A 17,924-nucleotide genomic window follows, 5' to 3' on the forward strand; every position below is an offset into this window, starting at 1 on the left:
TTTTCAATTTACAACTATTTTATTTGCAATTACATTACTAAGTCATTATTTTTTGTTTTAATTAATCATCTCACTAATTGTAATGCATTATCACATTAAATTTATACATTGATACAATATATTCATGTCCTGAACAATGAAACAGCATCGCTGCAAACAAGAATTAAAGTGTATTACCTCAGCGCATCTCAGTAGTACCCAGCTGCTGCATCCTGTTGCTTCAGCTTGCACTGCGGACAGTACCATTTGCCCACAGGCGGAACCATTATGCCCACGCACTCAAAATGGAACCACTCAATGGCACAATTCTCTCCGTCGCAGGCAATCATCTCGGACACTTCATCATACGGACACCTGCAGTAGCAGTAAACATTGTCTGACGCCTTCTCATCTGGTCCTCCGGGCTGTTTCCGTGGAGATCCCATGGCCAGTGTGGGACCCTGCCGACCAGCCAGGGAGATTCTAATGGGAGCTGGGGGAGCTGCATCACGGATCTCCAGATGACTAGCATCGCTGGATTCACTCTCATCCTCATCTTCATCATCATCCGAACCAGCTGACATGGGCGCCTCCCCACTGCCCTGAACTTCCGCCAGATCCGAATACGATCGATTGACTGGGACAACCGGAGGCAGGGGCAGCCTCAGAGGCTGGACAGGAGCCTGGGCTGGGGACGTGGAAGCGAATATCTGAGGTGGGAGTTGAGCCGGAGGTTGGACATTGTAGGTGGAAAAATCACTACTAGGGGAGGATTTCTTGGCCATCAGCAGAGACTGAAAGCCAGGTGATCGGGATTTGACAGTGGTTTGGGGCAAATCCTCCTTCCTCCACACCAAATTCGGCGGAGGCGTTGGCTTCAGCACAACCGTCGTTGGATGCTGCGAATTGGAATTTGATCCACTCGGACCATCTTCATCGCTCGAATAGCCATAGAATTTGTTGGGAATCCTTCGTCTTTTGCTCCTCTTAACCCCAGACGGAGTATCCTCGCCATTGCTCAAGCTGGCACTCAGCGGTGTCATTGGCAGGCTACTACTAACCAGGGGCGTCGAAGAGGTCAGTGCAGCGGTTAAAATTGGCGCCACTGGACTCTTAACCTGTGTGAAAAATCCAAGGTTAGGTTGAAAAGTTAGGTTAGAAATCACATAACCTATCATTTAGTTTAGAATTTGACTTTGGAATAAAATACTTTTTAAATGAACCTGAATTATGTTTCAAATTGTTCTATTTGTCACTGAAATCTACCAAATTTGTGATAATATTTATTATTTGGATTTTTGAATACGATTTTCAAGGTTATGTTCAGCATAACCTCACATTTCTAAGAGGAATATTACAAGTTACATTATGGCTGCATTCATAAGAATGTATAAGTGAAATTATGGTATTTTTTCTGGGGCTAGGTCATGTGGTCTTCCTTTCGGTCACAAATTAGCCCTTAAGGCCTCTACACACTAGGAGAAATTTCTTTAAAAAATTCATTTTTAAAGAAAACTTCCCCAATAAATTTTTGACGAAAATTGCTTCTAGCGTGTAGACACCATTAAGGACGCGAGGGTCAAAAATTAGTTTTAAAAAAAACCGTTTTCTGGGTTTTTCAGAGCAAAACATAATTTTAGATAGCCGTAGGATTTTTTTAGGTCATCAGTGACTCAATTTTTCAGATTGAGATTTTTTTTAAAAAAGGCCATTTTTGACGAAAATTTCTACTAGTGTGAAGACACCATTAGAGCAAAACATAACTTTAGAAGGCTATAGGATTTTTTTCATGGGACATCGGAGCCCCTATCGTCCTTAATGGTGTCTACACACCAGAAGCAATTTTTATCAATAATGGCCTTTTTAAAAAAAAATCTGACGTTTCTGCCTACAAGGATAGGGGAAATTTTCTTTAAAAAGGCATTTTTTAAAGAAATTTCTACTAGTGTGTAGAGGCCATAAAGGGTTAAAGGGTGAATTGAGGGCTGTTAAGAAGGGTTTGAGCGTTTTACCTTTCCCCAGAATAGTGGAGGGCGGGGCCCATTGAGGTACTCAATCAGAATCAATCATGAAATTTGAAGAAAACCCGATTTTTCAATTTTAAATGAAAATCTTGTCAAGTTTAAGCCAGTTTTTGTTTTCAGCATCAGCTGATTTCAATCAGTAATCCTCAAAAAAAAATATAGTGGAGGGCGGGGCAGTATCAAGCTTTGACAAATTAAAAAATTAATTAATAAAAAAGAGAGATATTGAGTTTATTTAAAAAAAAAACACTTTAAATCACTACCCAAAGGGAACCAGCTGGACTTTGAGAGATGAGTCCTGTAAAGGAATTCTCTAACAAATTGACAATGTCATATGACAAATTTTCGTGGTTAAATTCGAGAATAGGCCATTGCAAGTTCTATGAAGCTCTTTGTAACTGATATGAATTGGATTTTTGATAAATTCTTCTAAATTTACTACATAAAAAAAATAAATTAGTCATATGACATTGTCATACTGTTACAGAATTCCCCTACTGGAAAATATTTTATCTGCTCAACTGCCCCACTGTCTCCTATTTTAACAGATTCTGGATTGTAACAGAGGGACAGGAGGGAAAGATTCAAATCATAGATCTTCTGCGATTTTCTTCTGTATTTTGTCAAGAACCCCTAGAATACTCGTGTTGGTCAGAAAATTTCTTCTGGTTCCTCCAGTAAATCACAGATCTTCTGCGATTTTCTTCTGTATTTTGTCGAGAACGCCCAAAATACTCAAGTTGGTCAGAAGATTTCCCTTCTTTCCTCCAAGAAATCACAGATCTTCTGGGATTTTCTTCTGTATTTTGTCAAGAACCCCCCAAATACTAAAGTTGGTCAGAAGTAGTGTTCGCAAATACCCGGGTAATTTGAAATTGACAGGTACCCGGTTCCACTGAAGTTCTTACCCGGGTACCCGGGTAGGAACCGGCTCCACGCATCAATTTTTTAATATATTTTTAACTGCTCTAAAAATGGGTGTTTTAGGGCTTCAGGCATTCTCTCGGCCGCAAACCATCATTTTTAGCTTGCTACTTCAGAATGTCAAGAAAAAAATTAAAAACTCACCAAACTAACGGAAAATTAAATAAATAAAATACCTGATTATTTTATTTAAAAAGGAGAATTTAGATCAATTTAGACTAAAGAAAAATGTGCTAAGGAATCCTGTTTTATAGATGCGTTGCTATAAACTTATAAATTTTTGCTTTAGCGAGTGTGATTTTCATGGAGGTCAAACTTGAGTGGACCAACAAAGTAAAAAACATTTCGATAATAATTCTCTTTATCCCAAAAAAAACCCTGTAACTTTTGTCGTGACTTCAAAAACCCTCTGCAGAAAACCCGCTAACTAAAAACGGCTATAGAAAATTACAGATTTAAAAAATGATTTAACACATATTTCTAGGACTAAAACTGAGTTGGAATTTTAAACAAAAAGCAATTTTAGGGTTTCTGAACGTAAGACAACATTCCAGAATTGCTCGTATTCTGAGTCCATCCACTATTCCCAGAGTTTGTTCTGGACAGGCAATTCTCGTGCTCCTTTCCCATATCTTTATGAAAATGTTGAGAATTTGGGCAGAACGGTGTGAAAAATTAAAAAAAAAAGGTTATTTATTTCTTACAGGCTTCCAGTGAGAAATCCTTAGTCTGAATATTATTATTCAATTTTTTCTTCTCTTCAATTTAACCAAAGATCGTTTTGCTTCACGTTTTTTTAGACTTTTTCCAAGAAACAGAATAAAATATCGTTTTTTATGTTGTAATAATTTAACATTGTTTCTGCGAGATATCTAAGGTTAAGAAATATTTTATTATAAAGTTTTTTACATTCTCTTTTAAACATTTTTTTTTAATTTGTTTTACTAATATAAAAAGAATTAGCAACAGATTTTCTGAAATGCATACTTTTATGTATATTTTAATTTTGTTTTGGAAAGATGATTAGAAAATCCTGCATTGATTTTGCAACGCAGAAAACGAGATGAATAGTAAAATTTATTTTTTTTAGCAACATTTTATTGCAATGTACTGATAACACGTACAGCTCAATCATAAAACATAAAACAGTTAAGGTTGCGCTTAAAATCATGCACACCTCAATCTTAAAATGGTCACGATTGCGATTAAAAACACGAAGAGCAGAATCACAAAACGGTTAAGGTTGCGCTTAAAAATATACATAGCTTAATCATAAAACGGTTCAGATTGCGCTTAAAATCACGCACAGCTCAATCATAAAACGGTTAAGGTTGCGAGTAAAATCACGCACAGCTCAATAATAAAACGGCTGAGATTGCGCTTAAAAACACGAAAATTGCGAATTTTTACTTAAGAAATTTCTTTAACGCTTCGCATTTTCATTATTTTTTTCAGTCTTTAATGGTCAATTTTTACAAATTTCCAACTGATTGGTATTATTTATGAAATAATTGACTCAATGATGTTAAACCACTCGCTAAATATTATTGCCAAAATAAATTAATAAATTGAATAAATATTTCCACTGGTCGACTTAAGGTACCCAGGGTGGTCGAGTCGAGACGAGAGGCGATCGACTCGAGGATACTTTACTTTACATTCAAAACCACGATTCTTAAATTTTTTAACTCATAAGTTTTCCTGTGAACGAAAATTGTTGTGACTGGTGGCTAGAGACTTATAGATTTGATGTTAAATTCACTTTAATTATTCAAAAAAAGACGGTTCTAGAACCGGTTCCATGGCTAGGAACCGGTTCCTAAACCCGTGAAAAAACCTGGCGGGTACCCGGGTATTCAGGAACCGGGTACCCGGTGCTGCGAACACTAGTCAGAAGATTTCTCCTGGTTCCTCCAGAAATCTCAGATCTTCTGGGATTTCCAGCAGAATCTCTGGTGCTGTTTACAATTCAATATTCTGAGATGTCTTCCTGTTCATAAACATGCTAATTCCAAGAGATGTTTTCGATATTTGAAAGGAACTGAATCTCTGACTTGAATGGTATTTTAATAAGTTCTAATATTGAAGTCAATATCCTCAGTGAGTAGACGAATATTGAAATATTGGTTTCAATATTCTCTTAAATATTGAAGTTTTATTTCAATGTCACTTTGAAATGTTATTATTGCAATACGGAGAGAAATCCGAAAAAGTTAAAATAACATTCTGGAAATGTTAATTTTACCCTGCATTATTGATCCAAAATCGGTGTAAATATTACCCTTTTTAGGTGTATTATGGGTTAAATTTACCCTTTTCCATGTTAATTTTACCCTTAAAAAGGTGTAAAATTAACATTAAAAACGTTGATATATATTTAAACACCTAAAAAGTGTTAAAATTATGAGGAAAAAATGGTAATCGCACCCCCGTTTTTTTCTCAGTGCACGGATGTTTAATGTTTTTTCTTTATAAACTTTCTGCGGAATTCAGTGGATTTTTCTGTAGGATTTCCACTGGAAATTACTTGAAATTCCATGAAGAACTGTGAAATTTCGATCCAATTACAATTTAAATTCCATTCGAAATTCCATGGAAATCTTTGCGAAATATCGAAGACATTTTTCAAAGAGACAGTATTATCTACAGCCGAAACGAGCTCAGGCCTATTTTAGAGAAATCCGAAAAAGTTAAAATAACATTCTGGAAATGTTAATTTTACCCTGAAGTATTGATCCGAAATCGGTGTAAATATTATGCTTTTCAGGTGTATTATGGGTTAAAGTTACCCTTTTTCATGTTATTTTTACCCTTAAAAAGGTGTAAAATTAACATTAAAAAATTTTGATATATTTTTACAGCTAAAAAGTGTTAAAATTATGAGGAAAAAATGGTAATCGCACCCCAGAATGAAGAAGAACTTACCTGAACACTCTGAAGTGTCAGCTTCAGCGGTGGAAGTTTCTGATGCTTCTTGTCCCTCTTCTTGCGCTTCACCTTCTGCTGCTTTTCCCTCTTCACCGGTGCCGCTGGAGTCGGTGGTTCTTCTTCTGCTTCATCTCCCGCCAAACCACCATCATCCCTTGACTCTCCGTCGAATTTCCTATTCCACGCCATCATCATCTCCCTTGCAATCTTCTGTGGATGTTCATCGTAGAAATCTTCATCGGTATCCGATTCTTCTGTCACTAAATCCGATTCGTAGAATACTTCAAAGTTTTCATCACCCTCCTGACCATTTCCCTTTTCCACTGTCACCACATCGATTACATCACCATTATTCTTTGCCTCATCCTCCTCCTCCTTGACTTCCTTGCCAGCTTTATCGCGTTTTTTGATGTGCTTTTTCCGCCTTTCTGGCGAATGTTGCTGCTTCTGTTGATCGTCATCGCTGCTACTGGACGATGATGTTGAACTACCGGATGAACTTGAACTGGAACAACTACAATTTGATTCACAGGTGCAACTTGAATCTGATCCACTGCTCGTGTCACTCGAATTGTCAGACTTTTCGGGATCTGTTGGTTTTTCTTCTTCTTTTTTGTGATGTTGCTCTTGGGCAGGGGGCTCTTCTTTCGGTACTTTTGCCTTTCCGGACACCCGATAGATGGAACAGTAATCGTGATCACTCTGGGAAACGTGCAAAAATGGCACAGATGCCTCTGCATCTTCTTCGGGATTGTCTTTTTCTGGTCCATCCTCCACGCGACTGGCTTGTTGCTGCAGGGTCTGGTAGGTCTTGAAATTCTCCCAAATATCCTCAACTGGAGCTGCTTTCTCCTCATCCTCTTCCTCAACTTCCATCGGGATTTGCAGTTGGGAATTGCTCTGGGCAGTTGATTGAGGTTCAACTGAAAGGGAGGATTGGACGTCCGGAAGCTGTTCTTGGGGCTTTCTAGAGGTATCCTGGGAATCTTCCCGGTCAATATCCATATCACTGTCACTTTCTGACAAATTCGGCGCCGGCAAATCAATATCCATCAATTCCAACTTCTTCAAATCTCCATCTTTCTTGGAAGATTTCGACTTTTTTGCCTTCCTCTCGCCCTTTTCACTCTTTTCTGCCCCATCGACCGGCTGGGTGTCCATTGGCGATGGGATTTTGTCCTCCGGGACTTCCATTTTCTCCTCAGCCTTTATAAAAATCGGTTCATCAGGAATAAATTGACTATGCTTCAAGACATGTTTCTCCAGGAGTTTCTTCGAGATGAATTTCTTATCGCATCCTTCCTCTTCGCACGGATACTTAAAATCTCCCGTATGCACTCTCCGATGAACCGTCAGGGAAACCGCTCGCGTGAAAATCTGTGAACAGTGTTCACAGGAAAATTGTGCCGGAGGAATACAAAAATGATAGACCAATGGCCATTTTTTCTGCAAACACTTCTTACACGTCACACTCTCCGTGCCATGCTTCCAGAACAGATGATTCGTAATATCTGGCTTATTCCTGTACACAATGCCACATCGAAAGCATAAATGCTGCAATTTATGCTTCCAAACATGATTCGAAAGCTTAAACTGATCCCCACAATCCTCAAGACATATCTCACAAACACCATGCTTCTTCCTCAGGTGCACCATCAACCGAAATGCCGATGGGATACTGTGTAAACTACAGAAACCACAACGAAATTTCAATTCAGCCTCCGTACTCGTGAAACCCGGACACATATGATACAGCAATTCACTGTAACTGTACAACGCTGACTTACACATCAAACACAATATCACCGTCTTCATGTGCATCTTCCTGTTGTGTTGATACAAATCCTTGTGGATTTTTGCCGTTATTCGACACTGAAAACAACAAAAAGTCCGATCGCACACCTTCACCAGTGCCTTCTCTTGCCCCTCACGACTATCAAATGTCTCCAAATTCACATAAATCCCATCCAATTCCTCCAGACTCTTCTTAACACGTGCCACAATTGTCTCCGGCAGCAATTCTTCTGCCGTTATACTGTCAACTGTGGCGGCAAATCGATGCATGGCAATCAGATGCATTGCCAAATATTTGGCATTGACGACAATCCTCGTGGCATGATTGCAGTACAAGCAAAAAGGGATGGTTTGCCTGAGACAAATTCTCAGCAATTCAACCATGTCAATTCGATCAAGTGGTTGATTGAGGCGTAAATCGAATGTCTGAACATCTTCACTGGCAACAGGGATACCATCGTCATCTTCATCGTCTTCCTCGACTTTTGGTTCAGGTTTTACCTGGAATTTTCCAAAAAAGAACACAAAAAAAAACGTTGCGTATTTATAATATAGTAGTATTCCAAAAGTTTGTCCTTTTCGCCGCTATGTGGCGCTGCAATCTCATAATTTTATCGAATGGATTTCCGGAATTTTCCAATGCGCAAAATATCTCATGGGAAAATTTGTGTACACAGTAAAAAAAATGTGTAAAATTTTACTACTATAATAGTGTAAGATTGACCATTTTACTTGTTTAATTTAAAAATGTTTAAAAAAAATGCACAATATTTTGTTAATTTATTGTCACGTGATTGAAAATTACCACTAGGGGAAGGCTTTGATCGTTCGCACATACGCTACCTTCAAACACTTCAAATTTCTCCCATATTCCTTTATGGCTCCGGCACACCTTTTAGATCAGGAAAATTTCATGAAGTCGAAATTCGGATCCCCTTCTTTCTCACATGTTTTGCATATGACTATCTCATTCTTTCGCATACCAAATTCGAATGAGCTAAATTAAATTTGGAGTGATGTTTAAGAGAAGAAGAAGAGTGCGAGAGAATGAGATAGAAGGGGATCCGAATTTCGACATTATGAAATTTTCCTGATCTAAAAGGTGTGGCGGAAGCATTATGAATCTCACATATACAGTAGAGTCTCTTAAATCTGAATCTCTCAAATTCGAACGACGTTTGGATTTAAAATGTCAATTGTGAGGTTATGTTTAAAAATTCGTATTCTGGATTAATGAAAATCATATATATGTGCTTCTTCCTGAACGTTTACATACATTATGACCGTATGACAGGAAAAGGAAGTATATTACCACTAAGACTAGTGAGAAAATACGGGAATTTGATTCAAAGTACAATTTAATCTCACATAAATTTCGTTGGTTTTGAAAAAAATCGTTCGAATTTGGGAGGTCAGAAATGTCAAAAAATACCCCCCGAGCGTTCGAATTTAGGAGACTCTACTGTATATTGTAATAGATAGCCTTAAATCTCATCTTTCCTGAAAAAATTGATAGTGTAATCCTTTTTTCCTAGTCACAGGAAGCAAAAAATAAAAACAGGTCCAAAACTGTAATTTTGCTGTGCAATACTTCAGACGATTTTGCAAAATTAATACAATTTTTCTGAAAAACGACTATCACAGGAGGTAGAGGGGTTATTAGGGTTCAGATTTATGTAAAAATCTTTTAGGCTGAAGAGGCACTTTTTGTGGGTGGAAGAAAATTCACAAACTTGACTCAGATTCATCGATCGCACATAGAAGACATTGCTTCTTTCGCACATTTTCCAGGAAACTTCATTTTAGATGCGATCTCTCATATTCACATCTATTGTAATCTACCGATTTGATCCACCACTAAAAAGTAAAACTTAAAAATCTTAAAGTTGATAAACAAGAAGTGATTTGACTCAAATAGACCGCAGTTGAGTAATTTTTAAGCAATTTTGCATTTCTTTGATATAAAAATATTTTTCAAGCTTGCACAAATTGAATGTGCAATGAATGAATCACATCTACAATAAGCTCACACAGTTTACAACTGGTTTTTGACAATCTTTGACATAACCACACTTTTGTGTTGTTTTTTACGTCAAATAAAAAAAAAAATATTGTCCGGAAGAGACTTTTTGGTGAAAATTTTAGCCTGTTCACCTGCTGAAGCTCAATATCTGTGCTAAATCTCGATTCCTGTAGGTGCAGGAACAGAGAAATCTTCAATGTGATGCGCATTCAAACGTTTTTGTGCATATCCGGCTCCGTGGAGGAATGGTGGAATCTTGTGTGATCTTCTCGCTTGCAGTTTTAGTCAATTTTTAGCTTTAAAATACTTATTGATTCGTGTAAATTTGGTGATATTTGGACTTTTCAGGAAAGCATTCACCAGATTTATCGTTTTTATAAATAATGAAATTCCCGTGGAATCAGGAAAAAAAGTGATTTTTAGTGTTATGAAAACATCTCTCAGGAAAGTTCCAAAAAAGTGATATTAAAATGTTTTATTCCTTATACAAACGGTTTAATCAAGTAGATTAGAGTTCCCTTCAAACAATGATGTGCAACTTTTAGTGTCCGGTGCAAAATTTACGGTGAAAATGGGGTGTTCAATGATGGCGTGAATCGTGTGCGATAATAGAAACTTGATTGATCTATCGGACAAATCGCCATTAAATTTTCATTTTCCTATGGAGGAAAATCTAAGGATTTCCTGGGATTTTGTGGGGTGGGATTATGAACCTTATAAGTAAGACATTTTTTTGGCATAGTTGGAGAATCCATACGGTTTGCATGGTAGTCAGAAAAAATCACTGAATTTGAACATCATTTTTGTGTGCGAAAGTTCAAAGCCTCCTCCTACCATTCGAGAATTCTCCCCGGTTTTTGGTATGAAATTTTCCAATCGAAAATTTCGTGGATGTGAAATAGGCGAGTTACACACGGAGAGTTGACTTTTCCCACAAAATCAAACTCCCACATCTGGAGGATATGGCCCCAGACGCTGCTTTCGGACCTGAGGGGAGTAATTCTCTTTCGAGAACCTCATCGTTTCACCAGGAATCTTCACGAAATACCACGAAGAAGAGCTCCTCGTCTGTGGAGTCCTGTCCGCCCTCTCCTTGAGAGTAAGTGGCGGAAAGACATTGGAACCGGAACCTCTGGAGAACTGTAGACAGGGATTGTCTCATCAGAGGAAGCAGGATAAGGCCAAATAGAGCACCCTAAGTCCCCAATATCCTCAGTATTCCCGAGAATTGGAAATAAACGCTATTCTAAAAGGGTAACCTTGCTCTTTTAATTTCCTTTCTTCCTCGCATCTTTCAAGGAGAGGGTTGTAAGTCAATCAGTGTTCAATAGTTACACGGGTGGGGGCTCCACTACCCACATAACAATTTTTTTCCATTTTTTTTTCAATGTGAAAAATTATTTAAAATTACTACGTTTTTCTTTTTTTTAAACTTAAAAATGTTAGATTTCTCTGAGAATCTGTGGGGGCGGGGCCATTAAGGAAATCGGGTTAATGATCGTCTTGGTCGTCAGATGGACAGAGGTTTCTCCAGAAGCTTTAGCATTCCTCCTAAAGATCTATTTCCTATGCGGATTTAACATGAACAAACTCACGACAGTAATCCTTTCTACAACATCCCTCTCGAAGGGGTAATTCACAGGATAACACCAGGAACGCTATTAGGAGGAATCGGCACCGCTCCGAGAGACATCTTCTGATGTGTCAATTCAAATATCAACCATTTTGGGGAGAAGCTACTAACAATTTTTTTTAAATGCAATTTCATCATTGACTGCAGCGCCCCTTCCGGCCAGATTGCAAAATATTTTTCAGGACAACACTACTCTATTGAATAGACAATGCCAAGGGTAATAACTTACCTCTTCATTTGCCTCCGGGACATCTTCAGATTGTGATTCTTTCTTCTCCTCTGACACATCCTGGGACATTTCTTCCTCCTTGACCGGCTCCTGCTCATCCTCTTCCTTCTTGACATCTTCCATGGCTTCCGGCTGTAGCGTATTGCCTTCCTCCTGATTCGTCACTTCTGTCTTCACTTCATCCTCAACGGCGGCAGTTTCCTGTGGAGCAATTCCTTCACTCATCTCTGATGACTTATTGATCTCCTCACATTCTTCCTGCTCCTCCGATTCCGCTTCGGTCGACGATGATTCGGGCGATTGAATTTTTGCCTGATACTCCTTGGGAATCTTCACCTTGAGCTTTGGCACCAAGAGACGCGGTTCACATTCCACCGTGGATGATGTCACTTCGGCCGGAGAATCTGTCGTTGGTGGAATCTTGGATTCATCGCCATTCAGGTACCTCTTCCACATTTCTCCAACTGGATCTGGTGGCTCTGCTGGTGCTTGAGGTGGTTTTGGCTGTTTCTCCTGAATTGCCGTTGCCTGAACATTCTGTCCATTATTGCGCTTTGACTTGAGTTCACTAACACTAGCCCGACAATTGGCAGCATGGGAACCCCGGACATTGCACAGTCCGCACGGTTGGAGGTAGGTATCACAATTGTGGTGGACAAATTGATCGTGTTCGGTGAAGATGTGCTCACAACTCACGCACATCACATAAAACATTTGAGAATTCAATTGATTCCGAAGGGTATCACCGGTACTGGTGTCCGTGGCCAGAATCCCATGTCTCCCCTCCAAATGGTGATGCAACCGTTCAGCCGACGGAAACATCCCCAAACACAGCAGACAGATGTGTTTCCGGTGAATTTCTCGCATGTGCAGAAAAAGATTCCAATTCTCATAGTAAGTGCCACAGGCTGAACAGAGAAAAACTTTCCGGGAGTTGCGACATTTGCCACTTGGATCATCTTTTCCCTCCCTGGGATGTTCCCCATTTGTCCTTCGACCATTTGGTCCATTTGTCATTTCTGCCTGACCCTTGGTCAGGCACATCTGTTGATGCTCCTTCAGTTGACGCAGAGTCGAAAAGGTGGATTCTGAGCATTTGTAGCACTTGAATTTCACCATCTGCTGCTGCTGCGGCTGCTGCTGTTGCTGTTGCATCCCTAAGTACTGTGAATAGTCTCTTGTGTTGCTCACGACCATGGACTTCTCCCCACTCCACACACTCGATCGCCTCCGGGGCTTTGGAGTGGAGAAAACATCCGTCCTTCCATTGCTTCCGGTTGTCTTTGCAAAACCACCCCTTCCAGCTTCTGCGGCATCACCATTATTGTCCCCATCATCGTGATCAATCACCAAGCCACCGGACGTGGAGGATGATGTGGACATGACTGTGTCATTTTCGAGATGATGTGACAGATCCAGCATGTTGAATCCGTTGAAACTGAAGCCTCTGAGTGGCATTGTGTCCGGAAAGGTCTCTTTCGAACTCTGCTGCACCAACAAATTCCCATTTTCCCCAATTTCCGGCTGAATCTTATCCATTTGGCCCGTCCTGCAAAGGCCGTACACACTTTAGAATCCCTCTTTATCCACCCACAAAAAACAACAACAACAGGGTGCGTCAGAAGTATTTTGGACGAAATTTTCAAAGACACAATAGGGAAAAAGGAGGTAATACTTAAAAAAGACATTTGCTAAGTACGTAAAATAAGTTCTTAAGGTAAAGTGCCCTCGAGTCGACCGGTTCCTCGACTCGATCGGTGGGTCAATATTTGAATGTTTGATGGTGAATTTCTATAAAATTCTCACTGATTCGTATTTATTTATGGAATAATTTTCCTATTAATAGATCATACGCAAAATATTAGCGCAAATATAAATAAATTGAATAAATAACTCTACCGGTCGAATTGAGGGCAGTTTATCTTAATTAGGGCAATTTTTCGTTAAAAGTAGTGACAACATCTGGCGGCTAATGCCCAGTGCACAATAACTTTTATTTATAAACATGTTTTCAAAATCTCCTATAAGAGTGAGCGAGATGACTAGATCTAGATCTCACTCACTCATATTGAAATGTCAAAAACATGTTTAAAAAAAAATTATTGTGCGCTGAGCATTATAAACAGGAAGCTGTTTTATAAAATACACAAATTGACAATACACAACATTGCAAATCTCATTACAAATCTCACAACCATAATGCTCGTGCAAAAATTACCAAACTAAACTAAATCTAAATTTAATCATCTTCAAAACCTTTTAAATCGGGAAAGTTTTATGAAACCAAAATCTCTATCCCTTTTTCCCCAAGTGCATTGCATAATGCTATCTCAATCTATTCTTGAGGATCACGTGATTAATAAATCAAAATTTAAGTTTAGGTTTTAGTGCGGAAGAATGCGATAGAAATAGCAAAACATTTGGTAAAGGCTTGGAAATCTTGATTTCATGAAATATATTCCTCATGTGTAGGGTGTGGTAGAAATAAATAATCGAAATTATTGCGCAAATTGATTTAAAACCATTTCGGTTTATGAGAAAACTTTAACAAAACATTCAAAGAGCTATAATTAAAGTTGATTCGAAAGCAATGTAAAATAATATAAAATAATTGAGAGTTACGTAGTAAAGAATTTATTCAACAACTAAAATTATTTAGAGATAAAGCAGGCATAAATCAAAATTTACTAAATTTGGAAATCAATTTTGACCAGAAAAACTCCATGTAAATAAAATTCAAACGTTTTTCATAAGTTTGCCCAGTTTGCCCTTATTTTTTGGCACTAAATGTGAAGTAAACTAAATTTATTTTTGTGTGATGTACAAAAGAAAAAATGTGTGAGAAAAAATGAAAAGTGAATTTTGATTTCATGACATTTTCCTGATTTAAACGATGTGAAGGATCACGGATTACTATATTCCTGGATAGTAGGTAGAGATTTTCGTGTCTCATAGTAGTGCAAACAAACCAAATAAAAGTGCACCCAGAAATGACGCGATATGATGCTGAGGAATGAAAAATGTAGGATTTAAGTGACTTTCAGTCTCAAGAATATCAAGAAACAAGGATACGACGTCTTTATTCGTACTTTTATTCACTTTGTTTGCACTACTATAGGACACAAAAATGTCCACCTACTATCCAGGAATATAGTAATCCGTGGAAGGATCAATTAGTAGAAGATGACTAAAAAACCATTAGGAATTATCGGTAATGGAAAAATTAAAATATTTTATTAAAAAAAAACATTTGAAGGAATTTATAATAAAAATAGCATCGCTTGCTTTGAATTTAGATCAGCAAATCTTCAATTTTGACATCAATAATTTTTTTAAACGTTTTTTTTTTAAGAATTAAGTAGAATTTGTTAGAAATGGATTTATGATAGCCAATCTTACTCATAAAAAGTATTTGGCAGAAAATTTATATCAAGAAACTGTCTTACTGACTTATACGCGGGCTTCAGTCTTAAGCCTCATACGGCCTTCAGACCTGATGTTTAGCCCAGTCCCCGAAAGTCTCAAATAGTAACCAATTTTATTGATTTTTCAGAATTAAACCAACCCATAATATTCAATGCTAAGTCATATTTTCCCAAAAAATTTTAATTGATAAGAAATAAAAGAAGTTAAGCCATATAACTAAGACTTATGGCCTCTACACACTATGAGAAATTACTTTAAAAAATGCCTTTTTAAAGAAAATTTCCCCTATCGTTGTAGACAGAAACGTCAGAATTTAAAAAAAGCATTTTTTTACGAAAATTGCTCTAGTGTGTAGACAGCATTAGGTCTGAAGCCCATCTAAGTAAGGCTTAGCCATATGGCTTAACTGCTCTAATTCTTTATCAATTAAGATTTTTTGGATAAATTTAAATTAGGATTTGATTTTTAAAGACAAATGACTTATTAGATTCTTGAAAAGAAAACTGGTTGCTAATTCGGATTTTGAGAGCTTCAGGAACTAGGCTAAAGTCTGAGGATCGCCTTAAGTGATCTTCAGACTAGAGGTTTAGCCTAGTTCCCGAAAGTCCAAAAATCTTAAATAGTAGTGAGCAATTTTACTGCATTTTGAGAACCTAATAGGCCATTTATCTTTAATAATCTAATTCTATGTTCCATTTTTCCAATAAATGTGATTGATAAGAAAATAGAGCAGTTAAGCCAGTTAAGTCTTAGATCTGAAGCCCGTATTGGCCATGACTTAACAGAACAGCTCCAATTTTTTATTAATCACGATTTTTTGGAAAAATTTTACTTAGGATTGAATTATTAAAGATGAATGATCTATTAGGTTCTCAAAAAGCATTAAAATTTCTCCCTATTTAAAATTTTGAGGCCTTCAGGAACTGGGCTAAACCTCTAGTCTGAAAACCGATTTACACTCAAATCTAAATTCAAATTTTTCTTGATAATCACGTGACATTTCAATGCAAACAGGATGGGATAACAAAGGACGGAAATTAAGATTTTATAGAAAATTTTCTTGATTTAAAAAAAGTTTAAAGATTTAGGCTTTGACCGCTTTATATGATCCTGTATTAAACGTGACTTCATTTCTGTAAAGACTTTAAAAAACCTATATTTAAGCTAGAATGCAGGCTAATTCCAAAAAGGTAATGATGGATTTTATGATTAAAGAGCTTTTAATTGCCCTAATCCTTTCTTTCGGTTAATTCTAGAGTCTGTAATGACCAGGCCAGAAGATTGACCAAAAAACGTTTTAAAGCAATTATTACCAAATTCATTATGAAATATGTTTTAAATATATTTTCATTAGAACGTCTTTTGGGCAATATTCTGAACTGTAAAACGGGTTAAAAAGATCTAAGGTTTATTAGCTGGAATTTATGGCCTATCTTCTCTAATTTCAGGTGGGATTTAAAAAAAAAATCAGGGTCTTTAAATTTAAATTGAGGACCCGTATTTGTTCAGAAATTGAAGACTTTTGAAAAGAAGTTAAACCTTTAATTTTAAGCCCGTTTAAGGGGCATAATTATTAGAAATTAGTAAATTTTACAATTGACCAAATTGTGATCTAAGATTTTAACGTGATTCCAGAAACTTTGTTATACTTTTTAATTGCATAATAAAAGAATTATTTTCCTTTACTGTGTTATCACACTTGCACATTAAAATTTTAATATGATTCACATTAATTGTCGCTAGTGAGAGTCTAAATGTGTAATTTGTGTGTTTGAATCATTTTATATTTAAAATTTGATCTATTTGTTCATAAAAAGGTAGACTTGGCCCGCAAAATTTGATATAAATTGATTTATAGCATTAATGCGAAAAATTAATGCGATTTTCTCTTTAATTTTTTAATGTGAAAAATATTTATGCTTTAGGTAAATTTAAACTTATTTTTGCAGGCCAAGTCCACTTCTTTATCAATAAATAGAAAAACCCCAAATATTAAGTGACTCAAAGACACAAATAACATATTTGGACGCTCACAAGCGACAATTAATGTGAATCACATTAAAATTTTAATGTGCAAGTGTGATAACGCTGTTACATATTTTGGTTTTAATTCTAGAATTGAAATTCTTCTTGAATCATCCAAAATAATAGAACTAAAAATCCACTCATAAAGTATGAATTTTAGTTAAAAAAAATAAAGATAAATAAAAAACTACAAAGGGGGTATTTAAATAAATGTTGTCCGGAACTTTCTGACGCACCCTGTACAAACACTTCCTCACCTTTTCCCTCCTCAGACCCTAACCTCAAAAACGCATCAGTTTGACGCTTTCCCTTGGCAAGAAAAAGCCTCCTGGGAGCGCCCCACTCTGCGCAATTGACCTGGGAAAACGCCCCGAGAAGCGTCACCAACACAAAGTGATGAAATAATCACCAATACTTCCGGACAAAGAGACAGCTCTGTTTTTTCTCACTTCACACCTGCAACACAGTCACTGCTTCAGTCCCAATTTCACCAATTTCCTGGCTATCTCCACCAAAACTCACCGAAGGACGCCCTCAAGCAGCTGGAGACGCTGTTTTTTCAGCAGATTTTCGCACAGTGAGATAAGCCAAAAGTGAGCTGCAACAAGATGGCTTCTCGAGGCAGGGCGCCCCACGAGATGACAAAAACTTCCCTTGTTCGGCGTTCTCTGCGACGCAATATTGTGAAATCCACTTTTTTAACGCGCACAATCTTTCATCAAATGCACAAAAGACACTTTTTTCACTGATTATGCACGCAAAATACAATATTTTTGCATTTTTCACGCTATTTAGCGCACCTCACCGAAAATTTTCGCTTTGCCGCGAGACAACTATACAGCACACTGAAAAATAAAACACTAGCCGTCTCAGTTGCACAATGGAAATGTCGCAGTTGACATTTTAAGACACGTGTGGGGTGACGCCATTTTTGGGTGA

General features: G+C 37.4%; 1 protein-coding gene across 2 annotated transcripts; it reads right to left on the reverse strand.

Annotated features, from left to right (window-relative positions):
- On the reverse strand, positions 1 to 17,854 carry LOC129802178 (uncharacterized). Of its 2 annotated transcripts, XM_055847798.1 has the most exons (5): positions 17,508 to 17,854; positions 17,243 to 17,441; positions 11,535 to 13,083; positions 5,853 to 8,150; positions 1 to 1,097 (listed from the first exon to the last, which is right to left on the reverse strand). In XM_055847798.1, exons 3-5 carry the CDS (start codon positions 13,071 to 13,073, stop codon positions 189 to 191), a joined length of 4,746 nt encoding a protein of 1,581 aa, XP_055703773.1. In that variant the 5' UTR covers positions 13,074 to 13,083; positions 17,243 to 17,441; positions 17,508 to 17,854; the 3' UTR covers positions 1 to 188. The 2 variants fall into 2 exon arrangements, with proteins under 2 accessions (XP_055703773.1, XP_055703775.1); XM_055847800.1 differs by lacking the exon at positions 17,243 to 17,441.
- Between the last annotated feature and the right edge of the window lie 70 nt (positions 17,855 to 17,924).

Source organism: Phlebotomus papatasi, chromosome 2 (genome assembly GCF_024763615.1).
Source record: "Phlebotomus papatasi isolate M1 chromosome 2, Ppap_2.1, whole genome shotgun sequence".
Classification (NCBI taxonomy): domain Eukaryota; kingdom Metazoa; phylum Arthropoda; class Insecta; order Diptera; family Psychodidae; genus Phlebotomus; species Phlebotomus papatasi.

Bases quoted from the DNA above. Each gene is read 5' to 3' on its own strand.
- LOC129802178 (XM_055847800.1), bottom strand. From the start codon at position 13,073: ATGGATAAGATTCAGCCGGAAATTGGGGAAAATGGGAATTTGTTGGTG. The intron at 8,151-11,534 runs GTAAGTTATTAC...GGAAAATTCCAG, and splicing joins TCCCGGAGGCAAATGAAGAG to GTAAAACCTGAACCAAAAGT. The intron at 1,098-5,852 runs GTAAGTTCTTCT...TTTTTCACACAG, and splicing joins TGACACTTCAGAGTGTTCAG to GTTAAGAGTCCAGTGGCGCC.